This window comes from Lynx rufus, unplaced genomic scaffold (assembly GCF_022079265.1).
Source record: "Lynx rufus isolate CCGP_SWC_20201006 ecotype Redwood Valley unplaced genomic scaffold, mLynRuf1.p SCAF_10, whole genome shotgun sequence".
Lineage (NCBI taxonomy): Eukaryota > Metazoa > Chordata > Mammalia > Carnivora > Felidae > Lynx > Lynx rufus.
In genome coordinates this window covers 88,330,462-88,358,316 of record NW_025814824.1, presented here as the reverse complement: position 1 = coordinate 88,358,316, position 27,855 = coordinate 88,330,462, and the positions used below count along the sequence as shown (strand labels likewise).

General features: G+C 53.9%; 1 protein-coding gene across 2 annotated transcripts in view; it reads right to left on the bottom strand.

Annotated features, from left to right (window-relative positions):
* Window positions 1–27,855, bottom strand: part of GPR107 (G protein-coupled receptor 107) — a 70,775-nt gene that overhangs the window by 15,886 nt on the left and 27,034 nt on the right. For both annotated transcript variants that reach the window (XM_047071035.1, XM_047071025.1), the window contains exons 7-14: window positions 26,654–26,710; window positions 23,232–23,342; window positions 22,787–22,920; window positions 18,704–18,779; window positions 16,616–16,689; window positions 16,138–16,255; window positions 13,180–13,310; window positions 11,080–11,123 (exon numbers count right to left, since the gene is read on the bottom strand). In XM_047071035.1, coding sequence (XP_046926991.1) covers window positions 11,080–11,123; window positions 13,180–13,310; window positions 16,138–16,255; window positions 16,616–16,689; window positions 18,704–18,779; window positions 22,787–22,920; window positions 23,232–23,342; window positions 26,654–26,710 — 745 coding nt within the window. The remainder of the gene's footprint in view (window positions 1–11,079; window positions 11,124–13,179; window positions 13,311–16,137; window positions 16,256–16,615; window positions 16,690–18,703; window positions 18,780–22,786; window positions 22,921–23,231; window positions 23,343–26,653; window positions 26,711–27,855) is intronic.

Below are 27,855 nucleotides of genomic sequence, written 5' to 3'. Positions count from 1 at the left end.
TGGCCGCCCTCCCAAACTAGCCAACTAGTTCTGGAATACGAACGCTCGATTCTCCTTGGGAATCACTGAGAATGGGCAGTATTAACAAGGAGACCACTTAAGCAAGTAAGAACGCTTGCGAAGTGTCTTGCGAATTTCCTTGGCTGAAAGAAATCCTACAAATGAAACTCCTGCCCTCGCTTCGGCAAGAACCGTCGGCCAGATGGACAGAAGCATCAAGATTTGAGTCCTAGATTCCAAGGGGCCACGACAGGCCATGGCTGTGGAGGCCCCGCCCAAGGAAGGGCGCCCAACTTAGACCAGGGGCACGAGGGCGAGAGAGAGGGTTCCCACAGGAGCTGGTGTCGCAGCAGAGGCCTGAGCGGGGCTCGGGAGGGAGCAAGAGCGGACAAGTCAGCGGGCAGAGTGCTCGGGAAGAACAGATATGACGGCTCAGGGGGGAGAGCACCACGCGGGGAGGAGGAAGCAGGCCGCACCGTGGAGAGGCTGGGGGCCGGGGGCCGGGCCATGGGGAGAGCCGAAAACAGACACCACCGGCTGTCCTCCCTGGCGGTGGCGAGGGCCTCGGGGAGCCCCTGAAGGGTCTGGAGCAGCGGCTGCCTCGGTCACATCCACATTCGAGAACAACTTCTCTGGAGAAAGGATGTTAAGAACCAAGAAAGAGAGCCCAACTGAGGCCCAAACCCTCGAGTTGGTGGAGGTCTCCCTGAGAGGGGGGAGGCAGATCCCGCCTGGGAGGGACAAGGGAAGTCTGACGACCCCTCCCTCCCAGCAGGGTGAAGAGTCTGGGGTCAGGTGAGAGGCAGCACAGGGGGGAGGACGCTGCAGGGCGAGGACCCTCGTGTGAGAAGGGCGCGGAAGACGCCGCTCTAACGTCCCCCCTGCCGCCTAAGACACCCTGGGCCGAGGCAGGCCACGAGGTGCTTCAGAGATGAGCCCGCGCCCAGGCACTGTCCCACAGCAGGACGCGTGCTAGGACGGACAAAGAGACCTGGGGACAAGTGGCGATAGGGAATGCAGCCACAGAAAACGAAGCTCGAGGCTGTTTGCAAAACCCACGGTCACGATGGACACCACTTCCAGTCACACGGGAGACATTTGGTGACAAGTCTGCCGGCCCCCCCGTGGGTGCTCTAGTCACAGCTGAGACAGCGAAGGCAGGGAGACAGAAGCGAGGGCAGTGCAGCTCTGAACATCTGGGTTCAAATCCCAACTGTGCTGCGTCCTGGCTGTGTGACCTCAGATGAGTCTCCGAGCCTCTCTGGGCCTCATTTCTTTTTGCCTTTTTTTTTTTTTTTTTTCCCCTTTTGGCGCAAAAAGGTGGCTTTATCATAGCACGGGGGCAGGACCCGTGGACTGAAAAGAGCTGCCGGGCCTCAGTTGCCTCGTCCGTAAAACGGGGATAACCACACCTACTCCTAGGGTTGTCGGCAGAACTGACGAGGCAGCCGTTGGAAAGCAAAGAGCAGCCGGTAAGCACTCAGTCAATGTCTGAGGTCCCAGGATTAGGAGGACGGAGTATCGACCCGATACCAAGCGGGCCATCGGCGGGGTTGCGGCGGCTGCCAGGAGCCCGGGCCCCGGTGGGTACAAGTGGACCGAGCGGGGAGGGGCCGGCCCCGGACGGCGAAACCTCACCAGCAACTGCGCAACGAGCAGAGAGGCACAGGTCCCAGCCCCGACTCCCAAGCCGCCTCCTGCTCTGCTCCAAACGAGCTGTCCCCTGGATCGGAGCCGGCTGCCGAGCCTACCGCTCAGCGGCCGCAGCAGGCCGGGCTCCCTGGGAGTTGGGGCTCCTCAAGCCCGGGCTGGCCATTTCCGGCCCCACCGCGACAAACGGCGGAGACGGTCAGAGAGCGAGCCCGGCGGGAGGAAAAAAGCCTCGGACGGGAGTCCAGGGCCCCGCGTTCCGGCCCCTGCACCTCCGTGGCCCGTCCCTCCGTTCCCGGGCCCCGGTCTGCTCACGGGCAGGAGGAGGTCTTCGTGGCAGGGGTTCTCGCCGGGGCGGGCATCGGAATCACCCTGAGGGCTTCTCCCGGTGCCCAGGCCCGGCCCCCCCTATTACGGAACAGGGCTTGGCCGGAAGGACTCCGAAGGACCTCCCGGGGACGGAGGACCAGGGACCCAATTCCGGCAACTACTTTCTACTGATGACACTGAAACAGGTGCCAGGAGACAGGAAGCATCCAGCTGTCTGAAACGCTCACCAAGGCAGCCACCTCTGTGACCAGGAACGAGAGCAAATGTGCCCGGCTCGAGGAGGTGCTGTCCCTTCCCTAGACTCTCACCTTGCCTCTGTACACCCAAGAGGAACTAAGAGGCCGGCAAGGAGACAGACGGTCCCCTTCCTTCCCAGGGGACTCCCCTGGGGGGTCAGGGAACCGTAACACTGGTCGTCACCATCGACCGAGAGGGAATCACAGACACACCAGGCACCTCTCACGCTTCGCCTGGTGCAAACCTCACGACGGCCTCCACGAAGGAAGAGCTGCCGTTACCGCTGCCTCACAGAGGAAAAGCCTCGGGGCCTGGAGAAGTCCAGCAAGTTACCGAGGTCACCCAGCTCGTAGGTGAAGAGCCAGGACTCCCAACCCAGTCTACTTTTCTCGACAGACCGCGCTCTCCGTGCCCACGCTCTGCACCGAGAGAAAGGCAATTCACGGCTTTGGGATCCCCCGGCAGCCCACGGCTCAAAACGCCCGGCCATGCCCAGGAACCGCAGCAGTCCATCTCGAGAGCTTCATGCCAGACGATTTCTGAGACACACAGACGCAAAGGCCCATGACAGTCTCTTAAAGGGTGAAAAATTTCCCAAACGGCCCTTCCCTGGGTGTAAGGAGAGCCGGGAGGCTTAAAACCATCCCTGCCTGCCCCCCGCCCTTTTCTCCTGCTTCCTCCCTGGCGTGCTTCGGGGGGGAATTCTGAGTCGAACATAAAAATTAAAGAAAAAAGGATGATAGCGAAGCCTGGATGGTGTCGGCGTCGCTCTGACTCACCCTCGAGCTCAGCATTTCCACAGTCTGCCTCAGCTCCGAGCTCAAGTCCCTCTGCAGGGGAGGGCACGGCAGCAGCCCCCATCTTCGTGGTCACTCTCAGGCCCGAAAGCCAGGCTGCACGTTGAGCCGGGCCCACACTGGTCTGAAAGCATCCGTCTGGGGGAGAGAGCAGCTCCCCAGGCGCCCCGTGGCCTCCCCTAAGAGGAAATCCCACGAATCCATCTCAGACGGTATCGGGAGCAAGCATGGGGACGGCCGTGATAAGACAAGAACGCTGCAGAGGACGACACCCTGATTTTCAAACTATTGAGGGTCACGTGAGAAGTGGTACAAGACAGGCTTCCAGCATGCATTTAAACCCGTGATCCAGGGGCGCCTGGGTGGCTCAGTCGGTGAAGCGGCCGGCTTCGGCTCAGGTCATGATCTCTCAGTCTGTGAGTTCGAGCCCCGCGTCGGGCTCTGTGCCGACAGCTCAGAGCCTGGAGCCTGTTTCGGATTCTGTGTCTCCCTCTCTCTGACCCTCCCCTGTTCATGCTCTGTCTCTCTCTGTCTCAAAAATAAATAAACGTTAAAAAAAAAACACAAAAAACAAAAAACCGTGATCCAGGAGTGGGCAAGCTCACTAGACCGCACGGTTAAGGGCTCTGCGTCCTACTGGAAGCAGACGTTATCGTACGGCAACAGCAAAAAGAAAGAAACAGAAATGGCCCAGCAGACTGGCCGACCACCACGCGCTCTAGGGGAAGGCTAACAACCCTAAGATTTCTGCTGTCCCATCTGCTGAGCCTCTGCTTTTGCCCGTGGGCTCTAGAACCACATCAGAGGCCCTGTGGGGGCGGGGGGTGGGGTGCTGAGGACCTGCGCTGATCTGACTCCCCTCCCGTCTCTCGGCCAGCCTGCAGCCTGCGTGATACCGGGAGCCTCGCTAGTCTGACGTCGTGGCTGAGGCTGGGCCCGGCCGAGGAGCACACCGCTGCCCCCTGCTGTCCCCAGCTGCCCACGGCACAGACTCGCGGCCGGCAATGAGCTGGGCGAGGAAGAAGGCCCGACGTCCCACTGCTTAATGCCACAGCCTGGTCAACAGCAGACAACACCTTCTCCCTAAGGGACCCGGGTCTCCCTAAATACTGCAGTCATCAGCCAGGAAGAGGTGGTTTCCACTGCTGTCTCAGGACTCACGGAGGTCAAATGCAAGCCAAGGCCACGAGGCAGGAGAACCACGTCCAGAAGCAGGGAGGGCACACCAACTGAGATCGCAAACCAGGCCTGCTGGGCGGCCAAAGGGCCTCCCCAGACAGTAAGGTGCCGAATGTTTTAAAGGCCTAATTTTAAAAAATGGCACGTGTCCACGATGTGGCTGTTTCTCAGGCCGGGCGTATAGAGGCCTCACTGCTTTTGGTTGTAGACGCTACTAACTCGGGGTGGTGACAAAGGTTGATTCTTTTGAAATATTGAGCTGAAACTGTGATGTTGATGACATTAAAGGAATCTGGGGTGATCTGTGAGGGGAAAGTAATGAAGAGAGGGAATCTGGTGATTAAAAGAAATGAAAAATCATTGCATTAAGCCAGTCTAATCAGATCCTTTTTCTCTCTCTTTATTTCTTCATAATAGTCTATTTAGGTGTGGTTTTAGCCTTTCTAGGGTCACAGACGGCTTTGAGAATTTGCTGAAGCCATGAACCCTCTGCCCGGGTAAATGCACACAGGCACAAAAATCTCACCAAGTTTCTGGCGACCACACACCCCCTCCTGTGACGCACTCACAAATGCCCCGTGAAAACCATGCCAATTAGATGGCTGGCCACACACATACATGACCTAAGGTGGCCCTGAGTGCAGGACAGAATGCCACCCTACCTCGTGCCCTAGGAGATGCACAAGCTTCCCTCCCTCTCTCCCTCCCCCTCTCCTTCTCTTTTTGGTTTCTGGAGTAGAATTTAGTGATTCATCACTTACATATACCACCCAGTGCTCATCCACCCCAACACGTAGCCTCCTTAATCCCCATCACCCATTTAGCCCATCCCCCTATGCACCTTCCCTCCAGCAACCCCCTGTTTGTTCTCTATAGTTAAGAGTCTCTTACGGCTTGCCTCCCTCTCTGTTTTTATCTGATTTTATTTCACTCCTGAGATGCATGAGCTCTCTAAGCCCCTGCACCACACCAGCCAGAGAGAGCGTTCTCCGCCTGCCAGCAAGGCGCCTTCCTGGAGCAGAAGACTTGCTTACGGTACACTCTTGCTGCAGCTTCAGGGACAGGAGACGATTACAAGCTTATGCTCTAGCTACATACCCAGGGACAAAGGGAAGGATGAAACTTCGGAGCGACCAGATAAAGGGCGTCTCATTTTTTCTGCCTCTCCTCTCTGATCATCTTGAAAGAGTGCTCCGGAGGGGGTAATCCCCATGCCATCCTCCACAGCAGTGCAGACAACAGCAGAGTGTAATTCCAGGGGAACTCCTTCCTTCCCAGGCTGCACCCGGTCCTAGAGCCGTCCCCGCATGCCGGGGAAGGGAGACCACAGTGCAGCTGGGAAGTTCCCCTTTCTCCCGACCTCCTTCCTCAGCCTAGGGCTTCTGACCTAGGGTCCCCAGGTCTAACCTAATAGTAATCCTCACTGCCTGGAGCATCAGTGGGCCGCAGGGCACCTTGGTTTCTGCTTGGAAAATGTAAAAAAAGATCGGACACACCTGAAGTTATAACCAGGAACCGGGTCAAAGCAGTCAGGGAAGACAGTGCTCGTAAACATCAGCCCAGGCCGAAACGTCTCACCCAAAGCCCTGCTGGTGAACTGAGGGTGACTGATGTTAAAAGCCATCTTGTTACAGAAAAGCACAGATTCCCATCAGAGTAATAAGGTAAAAGATCACAGTGGATAATGATGCCAAAGCTACTGCCCCAAGTAACAAAGAACACCGTTCTGGACACAAAGACGGAGTTCGGTAAATACTTAAAAACGGTAATTTCTTAGACCTCTGCGAGCTCTATAGCTCTCACAGCACCCAGTAAAGAGTGAGCAGTCAGTGTATCAACGTCATCGTATTACACCCAGGATCTTTAAAAATGGTGTCTCTTCAACGTCCACAACAGCCAGGAGATGGCCACCTTTTCCTGCAGAGGGCTGGAGAGCACCCTCGTGGGCCAGATGATCTCTGCCCCGACCACTCAACCCTGCCACTGAAGCGCAGGGAGCGGCCACGGGCGATGCTTCCACAAGTGGGCACGGGGCATTCCAAGAAAACTTTATTTACAAAAACAGGCGAGGGGAATAATTCTTTCTTTCTCATCAATGGGTTTTTCATTAGGTCTGTTTACATGAACACACCCAACAAAACTTTTTCTTTTTCTTTCTTTTTTTTTTTTTTTGGCACGAGAGGCCCAGAACGAAGAATCTGGCCAAGCCTGAAATAAACTCTGTAGGCACAGGAAAAAAGAACCAGGCAGACTTTTCGGTCGTGACTGTCGTGACGAGAGATTCAACAAGCCTCATCTCTAACACACGGTTCTCAAACTTTTGACCTCTGGGTTCCTTCACGCTTTTAAAAATTATTGAGGACCTCAAAGAACGTTTGTTTGTTTTTGGTAACATCTGTCATTATTCACCAAATCAGAAGATGAAACAAATTTCGGAAGTATTTCATAATCGATGCAAAAGTGAAAGAAGGAATGCACTACATGCTCATATTAAATATCTTTTTAATAAAAAATAACTCACTCAAAAACAATTTACGAGGAGAGTGGAACCGTGTTCTGTTTTTGTAAATCTCTTTAGGGTCTGGCTTAATGAAACACAGCTGGACTCTGGTATTTGCTTCTGCAGTCAATGTGCTGTCCAAGAGCTGTTTTGGTTGAAATGTGTGAAGAAAATACGGCCTTGTGCAGATGGGGGCCTTTCCAGATAACTGTGAATAGTCTTTGACTAGTAGTAGCTTCTTTTTTTAAAAAAAAATTTTTTTTAAACGTTTATTTATTTTTGAGACAGAGAGAGACAGAGCACGAACGGGGGAGGGTCAGAGAGAGAGGGAGACACAGAATCCGAAGCAGGCTCCAGGCTCTGAGCTGTCAGCACAGAGCCCGACGCGGGGCTCGAACTCACGGACCGCGAGATCATGACCTGAGCCGAAGTCGGCCGCTTCACCGACTGAGCCACCCAGGCGCCCCAGGGAGAGAACCTTTCTTAAGCAGGCTCCACACTCCTGTGGAGCCCAATGTGGGTCTTGATCCCATGACCCTGGGATCATGACCTGAGCCAAAATCAAGAGTTGGGTGCTCAACCAACTGAACCACCAAGGCGTTCCTAAGGGTTGAGGTTTAATAACGCCAGTCGTTTTTACTATTTCATCGAGGCCGCTCTTAAGTGCAACGAGCCTCTCCCACCCCCTGCGAGCAGCACCGATGCCGAGAGCAACGGCCACTGACACAGTCCTGTGCTACCGCCTTGAGTCACGCTAAGGCACCAGCTGTCTCACCCACCGTCCCTCCTGTACCATCAAGTGCAAACATCAACAGCAAAAAAGGACGACCGTGTCCGGTGATGAAAACTGTTTGGACCCTGAGGGCCCTCTTGAGGACGGCTGCCCTGAAAAACCCTTCCCACGGCCACAGCAACTTCCCGAACATGGCAGCAGCTCAGGATGAAGCCGTTCCTCTACAAGCCCTACGACTAGCCCATCACCATTTGTTTAAAGGCCTCTGAAGCTCACATAAAAGCCCAGAGGCCTCAGAACACTTCCTCTGAATCTTCCTTAGAAACCTGGGGTGGGGGGGGGGGGAGGGGTGCGGATAAGAGCAGTAGCAGCAGAGACTGTTAATTTGGTGAACAACGTCTACCCCCAGGCCAGTCCCCTAAGGGAAGGACACTGGAGAAAGAAGGAAGCAGGTCCAGGCTCAAGGGCAGTGACAGCCAGTCAATGTTGGCAGGCAGAACACAGTAGAACCCGAGCTCGGGCGTCTGCGTGTGACTCAATTAAGCTTCCTCTCGGGGAGCGCAGCGCGGCAGTGGCTCTAAATGACACGGGAGTGGAGAGAAGCACCAGCGTGTGACAGAGGAGACAAAGACACAGCTGAAGGCCAGCGGGCGACTGCATCCTTAACGCTTCTCCGCGGTTCAGTCAGGAGGACTCCAGAGACAAAGAAGTAACCACCACCCAAACAAGCACTCCGAAAGCCACCCACCGGCCCACACGCAGCGCTCCCCCCCGCCGAAGTCGGCCCGAACTGCACTTACTCGGACAGTCTTCCGCCCAAGTCACTGTCAAGGTCGTGTGTTGAGTCAATGAGCCTAACGAGCCTATAAACAGGACCCGGAGCCTCAGCCTCCATCCAGCAAAAATGCTTCCAAATCTAGCAGGAGACATTACTGCCCGTGGCCTTCACTTTGCCAGCTGCCTCTGGGACGGGCTAGATCTCAGAAGGGCAGACTGAGGAGCACGGGGGGTCACTCAGAGCACCTGGGAAGCTGCGGTCGGGCGGTGGCCCGTGTCCCCACTCCAGCCTCTGCCCCGCTCTGACCTGGCCTGCTCTGCAGTCACACCTGGGCGGCGTGCCAGGGAGGGGTGGGGGGATGCTGTTCCTGAGAGTTCTCTGCAGGGGGGACTTGACCGTGGGAACGAGGCCACCCTGACTCCAGAACTGTTACAGGTGTAACCATTTCTCAAAGTACTGAATGAAATACACAATTGCAGATTAGCCAAAAAGCAGCCACGGCCTACAGATCAACTCCGGGAAAGAACGCGGATCAAGGCACCCCCCCATCTAACCTACTCTGTCCCCCCTCAAAGGGTTTGTGATGTTTGCTGATGAGAAATGGGTGCTTTCTCAACAGTCTGTCATCCCGAGAAGGAGAGCCCTGGTGTGCTCATGGGACCGCTCTCTGCTGAAGAGGTCCCATGCTGTCACCTGGTGGAAAAAACAAGAAACTGCGTGTGAACCAGGCGATGACAAGAGCATTCCATTTCGATGGTTTCCCTTTACTACAGATGCTTGCTTGGGGACAATTCCAACCCCATCTTGGGCGTCACCTGCTGTGCTATCCACCCCAGGCAAAATACCTGGTGAAGAGCTCGGGGAATAAACGGTCACAGACACAATTCATTACCACGGTCACCCCCAAACTGGGGGTAAGAGCTGGGCGCAGAAGGCGGAGAGGCAGTCGGAGGGATCAGCATGATGCAGGATGATGAGGGGGGGGGGGGAAGGGAGCTGGTGAGGAAGGGCCAGAGGAACCCACAAGGGGAAAAGGCGAGACTAGGAAGAAAAGTATCAACAAAACTCATCAACCGAAAGACATCACCCTTGGAATTTTTACATATTTTCAGCCAAGGAGTAAGAAAAACAAATTCAGAAATACTGAAATGTATCAAGATGAAAAAGTAGAATGTCTCATCTCAGTGTATAAAAAAAAATTCTGAGTACTGTCCACAACCTGATGTGGGGTACGAACCCACCACCCTGGGATCAGGAGTCGCTTCCCCGCAGATCAAGCCAGCCAGGTGCCCTCAATGTGTTAAAAAGAAGAGAACGACCAATTTGCTGTTATAAAAATGATAACAAAGCCACCTTTTGATATGACGGGCACAGAAAAAGGAGAAAAAGACAAGGCTATCCCCAAACAATAGTTATTCCCAGAAGGTGAGCTTTCATTTTCTACTTTGGGTTTTTCCGTCTACGGCAGGCGCTTTAGGAAGATTCTAGTTTGTGTTTTGTTCTCTGTAATTTCCCTTTCCCCCACTCCAAGAAGGCAGAGCGCTCTCTGAACTCCTTGGCTCAGGGCAAGGCGCTGCAGTCAGGCTGAAAGCGACACATTTAGGCAAAGTTCAAGCTGAAACTCACTAGCAAGAATCTGTCCCAGACGGAGAAGGGAACCCAGTTCCTCTGAAGAAAAAAGGGGAGAAAATCAGAGCTATTTCCCGGGCCTAGAAAGAAAACACGAGCTGGCGTGTTCTGCGAGTGGAGCCTGCACCCACTGAGAGGCCGGGCGGGCCTGGGGAGGCTGGACTCCGCACCGACTGGGGCTCCCAGCCGAGGCAGGACCCCCACACGCCAGGCCGCCCAGAGCCAGAGCACTACGTGGGCCGGATGGCGGGAGTCTCCCCAGCAACCACTGTGGGCCCAAACTGTAGGAGCCACAGATGCCCTGGGGGCCGTGCTCCACAGAAGAACCCCGGGATCTCTCTGGACCCGGGGGTGAAGCCCTGAAACCGGGTCTAGTTCAACTTAAAGAAAACAACACGGTATTAATTTTATGGCAAGTACGAAATAAGATTTGTACCTATTACTTGATTTCCAATTTTCCTGAGATGCATCCACGTTATTTTTATAATAAAAGAAACACAGATCGGCGACAAAACTTTACGAACGCCACCAAAGGAATGATCTGCCTTCAAGAACACGATTTCCCAGACCCGGAGGCAGCTCAGAGCAGAGAAAGCCCTGCTCCGTGGTCCCCGTGGCCTGAGGTTCCCCCTTTATGCCACAGCGGCCTGTGGCCGGGTACTATTCACATACGCGCAGAACCACACAAAACATTTTCTTTGTGGCTTCTTTTCTTGGGAGGCTTGGTTGGAAAAGCGAGGAGCTACAGAAGGCTCTGATGGCACAGCCGTTTAAAAGCCAGAGAGCTTCAGAGTTTCTCTCTGGCATCAGCCTCCTCTTAAATTAATACCGACACGTCTATTTTGAAAGCGTGTTAAATCAGCAGGAAGGGGTGCTTTACACAGAGCCATCCCCAATCCATCATACCTCCTGTTCTCACAGCGAAGTGCTATCCGGTCCTTCCCAGACAAGATTTTCTCTTCCTGACTCAGTTCGGAGAAGGTGAAAACCACGTTCACACGTGGAAACGCAATGAATCATCTCAGCAAGCAGCAATCGCCCCCACGCCTCCTTACACAACTGACCTCCGCAATGTTCACCACCTGCCTCTCCAGCAAACAACCCCCCCCCCCCCGCTGCTCTCATAAAGCCCCCGGGGCTCCCCCAGACTCCTCCCCAAGAGACAGCGGCCCCTCCACCTCCCAGGAGCGCCCGGGCAGGGGCTTCAGAGAAGGCCCAGCAGCACAAAGGGCACAAGGAAACTTGCCTTTTCCATCTGTGGCTGACGCTTCTTGTAAGTGCCTGATTGACCTAAAAATGAACATTTGGAGAACAAAAGGTTAGCTCACACCAATCTGCACTCTTCTGTGTTTCCAACACTAGTAACTCAAGGCCCTGAATTCCTCAGTCATAAGCTGACGGGCTGGACTAGATGGTTTCGGAGCACTCTTCCGAATCAACGTGACCTCTACATCCAGCACCTGGCCACGTACCATACTCAAGCCCGAGCGTTAAGGACGCCCTCTAATGGCTGAGAAAGGTCTGCCAGGGGCCTGGGTGTGAGGAGAAAAAGCAAAATGCGATCATTTCGACGCTCTTGACCTCTGTCTCCACCTAAAATCTCTCACTTCCCCAACTACCCCCACTCCCTGACACCGCACTGGAGCGCACCTGCTGCCCACAGAACATGGACCCCCGCACACGGAGGCCGGAGGCTGATTTCTCAGGTCTAGGTCTAGGAGCCTGTGAGCACATGGCTTCCTGCAAACTCAGTATTTCACTGTCTGGAATTCTGCTGCCAAGTGGCAGCCTCCAGGGAGCCTCTTCTCCTGCTGCGATGTGCCGGGTAACTAATTACCATCATCGCTGTTCAGACAGGGGAACACGAACATTATTAAAGGCGCTACGGGAAGGTCTGTCTCCAAAGGATGAGGACAGCCTGGGGGGGAGGCCGGGGGGGGGGGCTCACAGATGGGGCCACCCACCCTCCACCTGACCCCGGCTGAGGGCTTTCTCCTGAGACCCCCGCGCCCGCCCCCTCACCTGCCCACCTGGGAGATCTGAATGGCACACCACTCAAAAGTGAGCCGGCACAAAGCCAGCTCCAAAGTCATCGGTGCCGCTCCTGAAGCTACCTCTAGTGCTCGACGCTTTTCGTTTACGGCAACTTTCAGAAGATGCACTCTCGAGAGCATCGCCGTGTGACGTCTGCCCCTTCGTGCTACAACGAAGGAGGCGAGGGAAATGACCACCTGCAGCCCTATCGCTCCCCTGCGTCTTCCCCAAACCTCCAGGTCCCTTCTTTCTGCCGAAGGCGGCAGACGAAGAGTAGGGCTTGCACTCTGTTCCGGACAGAAAGACGCTTCTTTCTACCCGAAGACGGTGCTGGTCATCCTGCTACGGATGCCTGGGCTACCTGGTCCCGGGCACGACGCAGGGAGGTGGGGGAGATCGGGGAGACTCCCCCACCTTCTGGAAGCTGCCGGCTACGCTGATGTATGCACAACGTGTCACGTACGATGGAATAAGGGTCAAGAGTGAGTCTAACCGGCTGGAATGAGGATTACCCTCCGCTGGTACCATATTCTAAGTAATCGGAGTGACAGAATAAGCTGGTAAGCCCCAGGATCTTGAAAATAGGAGTTTACTGCAGCGTGGACCGCTCTACCGTTAACACAACACAGGTAAGTCCGCTTTTTAAGACTTTATTCCAAAAGGAGTAAGCGCTTTCAAACAGCCACGGACCTAGATCACTGTAAGGGTGTTTAATCTTTGCTAGCCTTTTTTCCTCTCCTTGCTTCCTACCGAACCGGTAATTTCCTTCACGTGGCATCAAGATTTAATGAGGATATCTTCTCTCAACAACCACTGGCACTAACATTTCTTCACGCGTAAGCAAAGCGCAACACGTGCGTCTGAAGCCCGCCATTCTGAAGACCTCTGACCTGAGAACGTGTTGGGAACTCTCGCTAGTTTACGTTAACGCGCTTCCTCGCCTTCCGCCTACCTGGCAAGAAAGCCGTTTACAGGATTTCTTCAACTCTCCTCCCTCCAAATTCGTGCTGCCGTTACGTCGCCCCTGAGTTCTCATTTCCAGACCCTTCTCTATGATCCAAGCTGTGCTAAAAGCCAAGGTGCCAGATCGGCTGTATCGGATTCCACGGAGGGACAAGATCAAGACCCGAACTCCAAGCTCCTACTCCTGGAGGCGGATTCAGGTCCGCCTGAGGACCCAGGAAGCTCATTTGCTAAACCGATGCCCCGTGTGATTCGGACTGGTTTGGGAACGGCTGATTCGGGGGTCCGGACTTGCCCGATGCACGAGCCTCGGGGTGCACCGCGGCCCCCCCTTCCTGCGGGTACTCACCACACCACGGGGAAGAGGATGGCCCCACAGCACAGCAGGTCTACCAGAAAGAGAGAATCCTTCCACAGGCCATACTCCGTCGTTCCCTCCTCGGTGGACTCTATGATGATGTAGGCCACGTTTGCCAGAACCTGCGGACACGAGAAGTCGCTGAGGCCCTAAGGCAAGGGCAGGCCTCCACAACAGCGGCCCCAAGGGGGGGTGGGCACTCGGGCTTGCGGGCCCTCAACCACGGCCACGGCATTCTCTCCAGGGCCACATGCTTTTCAGAACACTCCACTCTCCCATCCAGGAGCGGTGTCTGTGCCCTCCTCCTGAGCGTGCGACTGCCCTGAGCGACAGTCAGGCGCGAGTGAGGCCATGTGATTTCCGAGGTAGGTCGTTCAAAGGACACTGCCTCTGGCTGGCCCTCCCGGGGGAAGTCGGTCTCTGGCAACCCGGAGGCTGCCAACATGGAGAGACCAGGCAGAGGAAAAAAGGCGGAGGAGCCCCTGCTGTTCTCGCCCCGCCTCGTCGAGTCTTCCCAACCCAGGAGAGGCAGGTGGAGACTGAGGTGATCCCGGCCACGGTCTCACTCGCTGCGCGAGGGCCCCCGTCGGACCCGCCACGCCTCAATTCCTGACCCCCACCGAACGCGAAGAGAATACATGCTTATCGCCACCGTGTTCGGGGGCATTTGCGACGCAGCACAGACCACTGGGACCCTCTGCTTTGCTTTTCAGGCCTCCGGGGCCTCAGCAGAGCCAGGCGGTGGCCTGAACGGGTGGCACCGCACTCAGCCACGACGCCCAGTTTCCTCAGGCCCGGGTTCTCCCTGGGCAGCTGCTGCCGCTTCTCGGAGACAGGCTTTTAAGTACCAGAGGGTGTTATCAGAGACCAGGGCGACGAGAATGGCAGGTTTGGGCCCAGTGCCTGAGAGGCCATGCTGCTCTTCCTTAGAAGTAACCCCACCCAGATCCCCTCCACATGGGACATGGCTCAGTTCTTCCCCCTGAGGTGCACCTGCGACCGCGTGCCGCTCCACTTGGCCCTGGGGGTTCAGTCCCGGCACGAGTGTGCTGCGAGAGGCCCCAGGGCCTGGCTACACTGGGACGGCAGGCAGTACTCTGCAGAACCTAGGAGATGCTCTCTGGGAGATTTCCGGTAGGTGTGGATGCACAGATCACAAGTCCTCTGTCCCAAACACTGTGTTCGCCTGCTGTAAAGGTCACCCTGCACACTTTGACAAAGAGTGCAAAATCTGTCACGCCGCTATTCGGGACATCTCAAAGTAAGGTTTTCCTATCTAGGAGCTTTCAGTGACATGATCGCAGAAACCACACTTTACTTGGTATGAATGCAAAAATTACTCTGCAATTCGGGCCTTCCTCTATCCTGCGCGCCTGCACGTGGGACTCCACCTCTGAAGACAAACTGGAAACAAAGGCTTTCTCACCTTAAATCCCTAACTCCCCTCCGTCCTCAGCTGACACTCTTGACACGTGACAGAACGTTCCCTGGTGTGGCACGAAATGCCAAAAATGTCCTTCAAGGTCTGTGCGTACGTTTTGTGCACCTCTCCCTTCTCACTCAGAGCTGTGCACCGGCTCCCCGTGGCCACGAAGAAATAGTTTTAGCTTTCCGGCTGCCGTTCAAAGCCTTCCCAGGCTGGCCTCTGTGCTTATCGATGCCTAACTTCCCTATATTCAATTCTTTAAATGCCGTTTCCTCAGAAGGGCCGGCCATGTAACCTTGTGTTCAGCTCCCTTGGGGGTGCGAAAGCCAGAAGGCCGCGCCCCATCACATCCCAGCTTGGGTGGGGTGAGGATACAAGATTCGCCTGGAGGGATGGAGTCTGGGGGGGAAACTGGGGGGGGGGGCATTTGCGGCACTTGGGGGAAAAGGCCCCAGGCCCTCCCTCACGAGCTCAGACGCTCTGGCAGGCCGTAGAACTTGGCCCGGGACCGGCGAGTGGCCCTGGGAGCTCCACAGCCGAGACCCACACAGATCCTCAGCCTCTCTGTTCACTCGGCAACAGGACCACCCGCGTCCACTGCTCCTCTTCCGCCGGCCACAGGTCTTTCCTTAAATGTCTAGGCAAGGCCCTTCTCTACCTTGCAGCCTTCCAGATCGTTCCGATTCGGGTGATGAGTCTCTCCTGGGCAATCTACAGCAACTGGTCTGCACCATTCATCTGGCGCTAACACAAGTCCCGCGTCATCAACGTGGAGGTGGCTCTGGGGCAAATGCTGCCAGAGCACCAGTCGCCAGGGGGAGGAGGCGGACCTGGGGGCCCAGGGAGGTGCCCGCCCTCCCCTCGCCCGCCACACCCACACTGTGCTCCCCAGGGAGGGCGGCCGAGAACAGTGTCACCAAACCCACGCTCCTCGGTCGAGCAGAGCAGTCCTGCACCCCTGCCAGGCCCTCTCCGCTTCTCGCGAGTTCTCCCAGCCCAGTGTCTGCCTCCAATAAGACTGTTACGCAGGCGACAAGGTTCCTGTCCCCAGGGGCTCACGACCGGGGAAGGCTGGCCTCAGCCCAGGGTCCTGAGCCAGGAAGGGCTTGATGAACAGCTGTCCTGAGGTCCGCTTAGTATTCTACCTTGTGAAGCCTCGCCGGTGTCGTTCGCGGTTTTAAAATCACCTCTTAATAAAATCACCGCGTGCCTGGGCAAGGCTGAGAGGACCCTTCTGTCAGAGGGGAGCCTGGCGCAGGAAGGCAGGCGGCAGCTTCCCAGACTTCCCAGCAGCTCCCTACTCGAGCACAGGCGTCCACACGCCGCTCGCCAGCTGAGTGACGGCGGACAGCTCTCGGGGCAACGACCCGAGGCCCGGGTCGGCCAGACGGCAGAGGGAGAAGCCCCAGGGGCACGAGCTGCGGTTCTGGGTGAGCCGACGCCCTCTTCCCGGACAGGCCGGGAGCTGAGCCCTGAGAAGCGCCGGGACACCACCAGGACACGCGGGACTCGGGTCCCTTTACCTGCAACGGGATGACGATCATGAAGATCTTCTTGTCTTTGTCGGAGAGGATGTGCTTAATGAAAGCCCAGCCGGTGCCGATGAGCGCGATGGTGATGAACAGCAGTGCCCCCTTCAAACTGGAAAAGAAAGCATTTCAGATGCCAACGGTCTCTCCAGACCTTCTCAGCCGGTTCCGCCGCACGGCTCGTTCGCGACTGCGTGCGAGTCTCGGAAAAGAGAGGCAGCCAACTTCAGGAAACGCCTCTTGAGTTCGCTGTGCACCCCATCCCCCCACGGAGGCAGCCCCCTCCCGGGAGCAGGCCAGCGGCCCCGGGCTGTCGTCTGCACAGCCACCCGCGTGCCACACACCCCTGGCGCGGCAGGAACCCAGAGAGGGCCGCCACGGGAGGGCAGGGCTCTTGCTCCCACGGCCTCCCCAACTTCTCCTGCGCATCATCTCACGCGACAAGGGTTCACGGGTCCCTCTGCGTACTTACAGGTGAGTGATGTAGTACACGACAGCCCAACCCTCGATCGGAAAGCCCTGGGAGGAGATGTAATGATAGTCGATCTGCAACCAGAGAAGTGTCTTTCAGAAAGGTCCACCTACCATGCGTCTTCGTGTGCACAGTGAAACAGGAAATGCCACCACAGGACCTCACGACGGGGGATGTCCCCTCCATCCCACGCCCTGATCCCTCACTTGTCTATCCACCATTAAGGATAGGAACGTCAGGAAGCATGAGAAACCAGCCACGAGGTTTCAACGCCAACACGCAGGCCAGGTCCCTCTTCTGGGGCAGGGGATTCACCGGGGGCAAATGGCTGCCTGTTCTGGTCTTTAAAATCTCCACAGTCCAAAGGCCACAGGTTTTTATGGGATCCCAGCTGAGAACTTCCTCTTGCCTACCCCAGGTGCTTATTCCATACGTCCGTCAGTCAGTCAGTCGGTCGGTCGGTCGGTCGGTCGGTCAGCAAAAAAAAGCCATGTGGAATTATCTAGGTTCAACTGTTTTTGTTTGGAAGAAATCTGTGAATTTAGAGCTACTTAAAGCCACCAATGTATGTTAATTGAGGTGGCAAGTTTCAGAGATGCCTGGGGGGCTCAGTCGGTTCAGCAACGACTCTTGCTTTCAGCTCAGGTTATGATCTCACGGGTTCGCGAGACTGAGCCCCGAGTCGGGCTCTGCACTGTTAGCAATTCTTGGGATTCTCCCTCTCTCTCTCTGCCCCCTTCCCAGCTGGCATGTGCCTGCTTTCTCTCTCTTAAAAATAAATGACATTAAAAAAAAAATTTTTTTTTTTTAACATTTTATTTATTTTTGAGACAGAGGGAGACAGAGCATGAACGGGTGAGGGTCAGAGAGAGAGGGAGACACAGAATCGGAAGCAGGCTCCAGGCTCTGAGCCGTCAGCCCAGAGCCTGATGCGGGGCTCGAACTCACGGACCGCGAGATCGTGACCTGAGCCAAAGTCGGACGCATAACCGACTGAGCCACCCAGGCGCCCCCCAAATTTTTTTTTTTAAGTAAATAAAGTGGCAGGTTTCAGAAGCACACCCAAAATGCTTCCTGGCACAACTCACAAACGCTGACAGCAATTTCTTCATTCTATCACAAATGGCTACTTAGATACTAAAGTGACTCAAGGATCCTGCCATTCATCATCTAGAAGGTTCCAGAAAGAATTTTTTAAATTTAACGTTTACTTTTGAGAGAGACAGGGAGAGAGAGAGACAGCGCACGAGCGGGAGAGGGGCAGAGAGAGAAGGAGACACAGAATCCCAAGCAGGCTCCAGGCTGTGAGCTGTCAGCACAGAGTCCGACGCGGGGCTCAAACTCACGAACCATGAGATCATGACCTGAGCTGAAGGCAGACGCTTCGCCGGCTGAGCCCCCCAGGTGCCCCAGAAAGAGTCTTTTAACTCAGATCCAAATGGGAAATTATCCAAACGACTGTCATTTCTAGAGACTGTAAGTGGACACATCACGCCGCCTACGACAACCCTTGTACTTGCAGGAGAGCGCATGTGTGGATGCCGTCGCCCTCAGAGGCGCAGCCGCAGGAGCCTCAGGGGCCCGGAAACCCGGCAGGCTGTGGCACTCGTCCCCCGGGCAGGCTCACTTCAGCTCGCACCTGGACTAACTAGGCAAAGTGCGAGCTCGATTCACACGCCTCAGTATTTAGGGCATCACTTCCCCCGAAGAAGTATGCTAACACCGGGCTTCAAATCAAATGGGAACATGGAAAGATGTTTAGAAAAGTAAAATCGCGGAAACAATTCAGCAGGTGGCACTCTAATCCCAAGAAAGGACTTAAAAAAAAAGGGGGGGGGAATAAAAGCAAGGAAGCAAGGAAGCGTTCCAGGGAAACTCTGGGAACGTAGGCAGTATTAGAAGAGGTCTCGGGCCAGGTCAGGGAGGGTGTAATGACTCATCCCTGTGATGGTCCCTCCTGTACCAAAGGAGGCTCCGTGACAAAAGGACTTCTTTAATCTACTGTTTCCCCCCTTCCTTCCAACTCATTTTTCCTGATTAGAAGCACAGCACATCATTTCATAAATGACCCGAAATATTAATACATACCGCGTGGAACACCAGGGAAAGAGACTTGGTGAAAGGAAGGGCTGCCATCAACCAGTGAATTTTAAATACGTCATTCCTATAAAAACAGAAAAGAAAGAATTAAAAGACAGTCATCAGATACATTTACAAGGAAGCAGTAAATACAACCTAAGCAAACCAGAAACACGAAGCCTTTTTTGAGACCTAGTTTCCACCAGCAGAAACAGACCCGACGGAGCCCCAGAGTCGCCTCTCGCGCACAAGTCTGTGCCGTGACCGCAGCAGCATCAGGCACCAAGGCCACAGGTCTCTGTTGTGACTGCAGCAACGTCAGGCACTGAAGCCAGACAGGACGAGTTCCAGTTCCCGAGAAGATGGAAATCCACACAGCTGGCCAGCCTCGTGCCCAGAAACCACCCTGGAAAGTCCACAGAGGCGAGAACGAGGCGGCGGGATCTACGGAACTGGCGAGAGCTCCCCCTGGGAGAGCAGAAGGGGCGCGGGCGCAGCTGTAGGGGCGGGCTGCGGCCCGGAGGGGCGCAGGGCGGAAGGGAGAGCCCCGGGGTGGTGCCCCGTCCCCTCGCCCTCAGGGCTGGGACCGGCCAGTGGGGAGAAGCGCCCACTCCCACCACCAGGCCTACACAGGTACTCGCCCACCTTCGGGCTGCCAGCCATTCAATTCCTCCACCCTTTCCGACCTCACCCTAGGAACTAACCTAATGGGACACAAGACGCCTCTGGAGACAGATTTAAAACTATGAAAGTACATTGAGACTTGAATAAGAGCTACGGAGGAAAGTCACACTCTCAGACATCAAGACATTCTGCGAGGCCACAGCAGCAAAAAGTGCGGAAGGGGTACAGCGTCCGACAAATAAGCCAACAGAACCGAGAGCTTGGAAATGGATTCCTGCATGTATGGAGGCTTGGCCTACGACAGACGAGGGGCAGCCAACCGGCTGGAGAAGGATGGACCATTTAATAACTGGCATGGGGAAAATCCGCTCAATCCTGTGTGTGCGTGTGTGTGTGCGTGTGTGTGCAGCTGTGTCCCCACTTCACATTTACATAAAGAAGGACTCCAGATGGATTTCAGTGCCAAACATAACTTACATCTAGGAAAAGGCTTCTTCCGAGAAGCCCCGCCCAAGATTAGATAGCTGTGACTCTGTTAATATGAAAGACTTCCGTTCAACAACGAATACCACAGGTAAGTTTAACAGACTGGGGGAAGAAATTTGCCATGTCTGGGACAGACAAAGGATCGATGTCCAAACTATGCAAGAAACTCATGTAAAGCAACAAGAAAATGACAGAAAACCCAAAGAAAATGTGCAAAGCATAGAGACGGTCACAAGGAGGGGAACCCAGATGGTTAACAAGACCCCGGAAGGAGATTTCACGTCACTAGTGGTCAGAGAAATGCAAAATAGAATGAAGCACCAGTTTATACCCAAAAATAAGATGCCAGTGGTGTCTGGGGAAACAGGAACCCTTTGCACCCCTGGCAGGAGTAGAAGCTGGTACGGGCCACCTGGTGGCGGGCGCTTAATGAAATTAAGGAAGACTTTACCCCCTGCCCAGTGCACCTCTTTCTGGGAGCGCACCTCAGAGGCTGCACGGAGCCATAAGGGGACAGGCCAGGGAGGGGGTGGGAGGTCACGACAACACGGTTGGGGGGACCGGGGCAGGGGGGGAGGCCGCGGGAGGGGTCCCTCACCAAAGCGATGGGTGAGTAAAACATGGGGATGCGCACTATGGGGTAGCCAAAAATGAATGAACCGGATGGACACACGGCAGTGTGACTAGGCCTTGACCCAGCTACTACTGCATGACAAACGGCACGAACAGCAATCTAGAGCTGGCATGGTTTACGAAAGTCACAAACATACGCAGGAACAGTAAACACACCCACGCCCAACAACACACATCACGTGCACCGGAGCAGCTGGGAAGGACCGAGAGAGGGGTCGGGGGTCGAGACGAAGGGGAAATGAAGAACAGGGGCCTGGCACAGACCGATAGGGAGGGTGTGTCACAAACTGACGCACGCTCCCTTTCCGGCCGATTTCCCCCTGGTCCTTTCCCTTCCGACGCCTACCTACTCCAAGGTCAAAAAGGAAGTCAAGGCCAGACGAGTCTGCCACTCCAGAGTGGCGACGACATCTACGCAGAGCGCAGAACCGCCCGCTGCCGAGACGGCTCGCTCACACACCCTGGCCCCCTCAACCTGCAATCCTGCTCGAAGCGCCAGCGGCCAGGGAGGTGATGACACGGGAGGGAGAAGAGGCTCGAAAGAGAGCCCCAGTAACTTGGCTCGAACACGGGTTCTACCCTGCCAACCTTCACCCCTCTCGGCCCCCAGTAACCTCTGCTGAAGATGGGGCATCGCCCACCTCCAGGAGGTGGAAGGTGAGCGGACAGAGCCCGCGTCCAGCGCTGGACTGGGCAGGGAGCAGGCACTGGAAAGCGAGCGGCCGTCTGTCCTCCCCTTCCACGCGAAGTGCCGTGCACTACACACGTGCTGCGTGCAGCAGGTGCGCCTCTTCTGGCCACAGAGTTAAAACTCACCGTCATCTCATGTAAGCGGACCAGCGAGAGGGACGGTCTCCTCGCTAAATAAACAGAAACTGAAATACCCTTGAGCACCTGTCTGCTCAGGTATTTCGTATGCACCTCGCATTTGCATAGTGCCCTGATTTGCAAAGTCCTCTGGCGCACAGGATTTGGGGGGAAGGCGGGGGAATCACACAACACACCTAAGGTTCTAAGACACTCAGAGGAAGGCAGGGCAATGACCCCGCCCCAGTTTTGTGGCCCAGGGAGTGAAGCGAGACACAGAGGTGGGAGCGGTCCGTGTTTACACCTGGAATTGGGTCTCTGAGTCCCAGTTCTGATTTTTCTAATAAAGGAAGAATCAACACTTCACTGAAAAACCTTTTTATAGCCTGAATTGGTTAAGATTCTTGTTTTCTTATGAATGGCCACCTGACTGATTACCCCAAACACAACCATGCACGGTCCCTCACAAGTAGACGAGTGGCTCTTCCCATCAATCCAAATCTTAAAACAAACCGGAGCCTGCACTGCCCTGGCCTGAGCTCGCTACCCCAGCTGAGCATGTCTGCCAGAAGACAGGCCCCCGGGGACCGAAGAGGTCTCGATTTCTGCCCAACGCTCCACAGAAAGAGGGATTCCGTATGTGGGATGCCTAATGATCTTATGAATTTACATGACGCCACGTTACAGTGCCATATGCATATACCGTCCTTTTCTTAGTTTACAGATCTTATGTAACAAATGCTCATACTGTTCTCTAACTGAAAAGTAGTATTTTATTCTGTTTTTTGGGGGAAGGGAGACAGAATTAAACGCTGGTCCCACACACACGTGCAGCGGCTCCCTTCAAGAACCGAGTACAGGCAGATAAAGCCTTCGGGTTTCAGAAGAGAGGCCAAGAGCCGGGCAGGTGGGCTTTGAAGTTTTTCCTCCAGTGACAAGTCTCTGGAAGCCAACACCTCTGCCCGGTAGACGTGCAGTATCGAGCACCGGGCAGTAATGCTACGCTCTCAGCCAGGCTGTGGCTCCCTGCCACTCTCCTCCTCCTCATGAACAAACAGCCCCTGAATCATCAAAATACTTGGGTCTGCTGTTTAAACAAAGCAAAGAGGGAGGGGGGCGCCTGGGTGGCTCAGTCAGTTCGGTGTCCCACTTCGGCTGAGAACATCAGATCACGGTTTGTGGGTTTGAGCCCCACGTCGGGCTCTGTGCCGACAGCTCAGAACCTGGAGCCTGCTTCAGATTCTGTGTCTCCCTCTCTCTCTTCCCGTCCCCTGCTCATGCTCTGTCTCTCTCAAAAATAAATAAAAATGTTAAACACAAATCTTAAACATAAAGAAATAAACAAAGCAAAGGGAAGAAAACACCACGGCATGCCAAGCCCCTCCACACACTGCAAAGTCTCCCTGTTTCAGGGAAGATGCCCTTTGAAGAGGGCAGGGTTGCTAGAGCCAATGCCCCCCAGGCACAGAAGCCAGCAAAAGGTGAAATTATACACATCTCAACATACTCTAAGCTGGATGGCTCAAGGAAGTAACAATTTACCGTCGTTTTCGAAGGATGTGAATCCAGATGGTCCCAGAAAGGAAAAAGAAAAAGGCCATAGAGATGTATAATTTAGGGAGAGGGATCTCTCCTGCCGAGAGGTAGCTGTCAGGGTTCTTCTCTGTGATCTCAATCTGCAACGAACGTGAGATTAATTTTTTCTTTTTCAAGAACAGATCACCCCACAGCCAGCAGTCTGTCGCCTTAGCTGCTTCACTCGGGCCGAAGAAAGTACCGGCAGATAGCCACACTCCTAACGCACAGCGTAAAGTGTAAAAACACCCCAAACTGCTTTGTATTTTCTAGCTTAGGAATCCTCTGCAGAGGTAAGATTCTGGCCATTTTTTTCTCCGACTCCGTTTTAAGGGTTGTTAAAACCCACTCTTACAGAGAAACAAATGCCTCACGTTTTACGGGGCTGACAAAATCCACGCGCAGTACTCACATCAAGGCTGAAGGAGAGCTCGTCGCTAGACCGCAATTCGTTCCCGGAGCATTTGTGAAAATAAAGACTGTAGAGGCCTTCTTGGTCATCGGTGCTGATGTTAAAGAAAAACTGTAAGTGGAGAGGACAAAGATTTCAGAATGCCAGATCCCCGGCAACGTGTTTAAATCTTAGGAAGAAATCAGGGATGCTAAGGGCGGAAACAAATACAGACAGACGAATTACCTAACCGAATTCCCCCAGGGCAGAGACCAAACAGGTGTTTTCTTCCTCTGCGATTCGGTCTCCGTCCAGGCGACAGGAAAGGGGACGGAAGTGGCTGGTGAGTACCCGCATGCCCACTACCTGGGGTCTACGGTCCACTCCTTACCACCCTGGTTTTGTCACAGACTCCCCAGCTGTGGGAGGTGTGGCTGGGGGCCGCAGGGATGACCTACGATGCAGGTACCTACTTTTCAGTCAACATGTCGCTTTGCTCTTTTAGATTAAAAATAAAAACAAAAACAAACAAAAAACTCCCGAAAAAGGAAGGAGGCCCGCCTGCTACTTGAAAAGGCAGAGGACCAACACTCCCTCGTTAAAATGTATACCTGTGATTTCAGACAACAGGGACACAGGCCGTATTTTCTACATTTGCACACTTTCCTGTTTCTTGCATGTTTCAGGTGTTCAAACGGAGTTTAACGTAAATCCAAAGACATTTTGTAGATAAGATTAGAAAATACGACTCCTTGGTCAAAAGCATTTTGCTACAAGCCTAAGTAAGATACATTCTTGAGGGCTACCCAGATGCACGATAAACCATAAGGAGAAGCGAGGAACTGACGGGGCTATAACATCTCTCATAACAGTTGGGAAGGGATGTGAAGGTCACATGGGGTTTCTGGGGTGCTGGCACTGTTCTATTTCTGGCCCCCGCTGATGGTTACAAAGGTCCACTTAGACAGGATAGGGAAAAAAACAGGTATCTGACGAGAAGACGGAAATAAGAGACCGAAGGTATTCAAGCTGGAATTATTCCTTTGTTAAATCATCTCCCAAGCTCAGCTGTCAACGTCAGAGCGTATGTCTTAGTCCACGCAGGGTAGCCAGAAAACTCTTAACGTCTTGGTAACTTTTAGTTCCAAAAGTAAGATGCCCATGAAGATTCTAAGAAATAGAAATTTCTAAAAAAGTCAGCAGAAATATCATGGCCGATCCCAGGAGGCACCTGACCGGCAAACAAAATCAAACACAAATGTATATTCTAGAGTAGGAATAAGGCCTAACGGTCCCCTTCCTCCTTTAGGCAGATAAACTATCATCCCTGCTCCGTGGATGGGGTAGAAAGGCTCACAGTGACTGCCTTGTCCAAAATTAGCGAACAGCAAGGCAAGGGGTCATGTACCGACTTCTTTACGAGGAGAAGGGAAGCCAGAGAGAAGGCAGACTGGCCATCCACTGCCTGTCGCATGCACCCCGAGAACCCTGCAAACTGTTTATCTCAACGTTCTTAACCATCACACAAGCTGCTTCCCCACGACACCCACCCTGACACAGAGCGTTAGTAAGTGACAAATGTGTAAATCCCACCACGTTTTCTTTCCTTGGTGATTTTTAAAAAAACGGTTTAGAGAAATTTCAAAAAGCTTACTGTATTAGCAAGCATTTTAAAATGAGAGAAGGAAAAAAGGAAAGTACCTTTTGTATTTTCTTAAGGAGGCAGTGAACAAAGTGGTTAAACACGTGGGCCTTGGAGTCAGACAAACTTGGGTTTGAGTCCTCCCCTTGGACAAGTTACTTAACCTCTCTGAGCCTCAGTCTCCTCATCTGTAAAAGGGGAATGATAACAGTGCCTACCTCACAGAGGTGCTGGAAGGATGAACTGGGGTAAGGACAACGCGTAAGTACTCAGCGCAACGCCTGGCACCCAGTTACTCGGCTCCATGATTACTAATGGACACAGCCTATTATGGGAGGGCCCAAGGTTAGGGACTTTACATACATCAGTAATAAAACAGATTTAAAAAAACCTCTCCCTTATGGCTACCTTCTAACGGGAGCAACAGAACATCTGCATAATAAATAAGCAGAGTACACAGCAGGTTGGAAAAAGGAAAAGTGTGAAGGGGAAGCCTGCAGGGACAGGGGAAGGAAGGGAGCTGCATTTAAAACAGGGCGAACGGAGGAAGCTTTGACGAGATGATGATATTCGAGCAAAGGCTTGAAAGAGGAAGAAATTAATCATGTGGATTCTGAAGGACAAGCATTCCCACTAGGGGGCACAGCCACAGCAGAGGCTCAGGCCTGATCGGTTCTGGGAGGGAGCAGCAAGGTGGCTTCCGTGGCTGGAGCAGAAAATAGGAGCCGAGGTCAAAGACAAGACGGCAGCCAGACCACGTGGCCTTGCAGACTGGGAAGGGCTCGAGGCTTTTGCTCTGAGGCAGATGGGAAGCCGCCAAGGGTTCTGAGCAGACGAGCGTCCACAGGCTCTCAATTAGCTACTAAAACCTGGGGGGTACTAAATTTAAAGAACATATAAAATTGTTTAGAGAGGCAAAATGATCTATGCTGAAAGAAATCAGGACAGTGGATGCAGGGATGGGGGGCGCTGAGGTGATAAAAATACCAGAAATCTCGATAGAGAGTGGGTTACATGGGAGCGTGCCTTTGCCAGAACTGATCAAATTGCGTGTGTAAGCCCTGTGCGTTTCACTCGAAGCAAATTAGACCTCAATTAATGAAAACTGCTTAGAAAAGAGAGCGATTCTTACAAATTCATGATAAAAGATTATTTGTATAGTGTTTCACAAAGCACTTTTATATCTTTAAAAATGATACTTACAAGAACTCTATGAGATAGGTTCCATCATGTTTCACTTTCAGATGATTGGAGAGCAAGATTCAGGAGTTAACTGAGTTGTCTGAGGTCACCACCTAGTAAGTGGGCACTGGACCCCATCCAAGGCTGTAAGGCTGCCACACGTGCTCTCGTGCACCGAACAGCGGGACCAGCTGGGCCGGTCACTCAAGGCCTAGGGGCCCCGGTGAATTCATCTCTCAAATCCTACCAGCATCGTCAATGATCACCACAGGTCTTCCTAGGTACAGAATTCTGTGCTTCTAGAACACTCTGAATAGGGGGCAGCACGGGATTAAAGAGGCAGAGGTGTGGGGACAGCCGGGCAGACATGGGCTGGAATCTGGACCCTGTCACTCACGCTGGACATTCACAAAGTGGCTCATTCTCAGAGACATGATCTGGTAAGCGGTGGGTAACCGTGTCCACCTTGTAGGTTTGCCAGGGAAAGAGCGACCGTGTTCGAGTGACCGATGTGTAGCATGCCTAAACTACCGTTCCTAAACTCAAACTTCCTTCACAAATTCACCCACTTACGCTGTAGGGATAAATCCTACGGAGATAACTCAAAGAGAATACATACCTGAAAAGAAACTGCCCCATCGCTGTTGTGAACAGAAAAGGATTTTTCTCCCGTGGCCTAAAAAACAAAAAACAAAACACAATCGCCTGTTTTAGGAGGACACTGGCAAAAAATGTATGCTCATAAAAATGGAAATGGAAAAACGAAACCAAAAACACATCCTTTAAAAAAAATCCTGAGTTGGCTGACCTTCAAAAGCTCTCTGAAAATAAAATTCACCATCCTTTCAAGAGGCCTGAGATCCCCTTTCCCAGAGAATGGGAATTCCTCCTCGCCTCCTTCCTATTCCCTGCGGTCTCTTCTGCCTCCCCGATAACCCCCTATTCCCTGCCCCCGCCCTCCAGATCTCGCCCCCACCCCCACCCCGGAGCACATCTCTGCTCTTACGGCTTCAGCAAGACTACGGATGCCTGCCCAGGTCACACCCCGACACACCGCCTGGACGCCATTCCCGATTTCAAACCACCGGCCTACTGCCATCGGCGCAACCGACAAGTTCTCAGCAATGGAAAGGAAGAGACTCCGGATACAGCCAACAACATGGCCGAACTCAAAACGGTCACGCGGAGTCAAAGACGACAACCGGGGCGCGTGCTGCATAAGGCACTTCTACAAAGCTCTGCGTCACTGATCTGCAGAGGCGGATCGGTGGTTGCCGGGGTGGGAGGAGGAACCTGCAGGACCGTGAATGGGTGCACGGTCTCGATCGTGGTGGCGGGTTCACAGGTGGCCGCTTAGGGCGAAACTTTTCAAAGTGCGCACTTAACCGCATGACCATTACCCTTCAACGCATCGGTTCCGACGCAGCGCTGCCGTCTGGGTGTCCCCTCGCTGAAAATTCAAGATACCCCAAACCCAGACGTTGCCGATTTTTCCTTCTGCGATTTCTACCACCTCTTCGTCTACTGCAAACAGTAGAAGATAAACACCTCCCTCCCCTGCCTCGCCCCCAGCCCTTACTTCCCATCCCAAGGCTCTGCTCTGGTTGCAGACCCTCACGACGCTGTCAGGGCACCATGTGTTTTCACAGCGGGCGCTCTTCCGGGTCCTCCTGATTCCACTCTCCCCCACTCCCAGGCTCCTCTGCACGTTACTTGCAGGGCAGCGTCTGCCCCAAACACCATCTGTATCAGTCTTTCCTGACCAAGAACTCATGAGGACTTCCTATTTTGGGTGCATCAATAAACACCCTCTATTGTCTG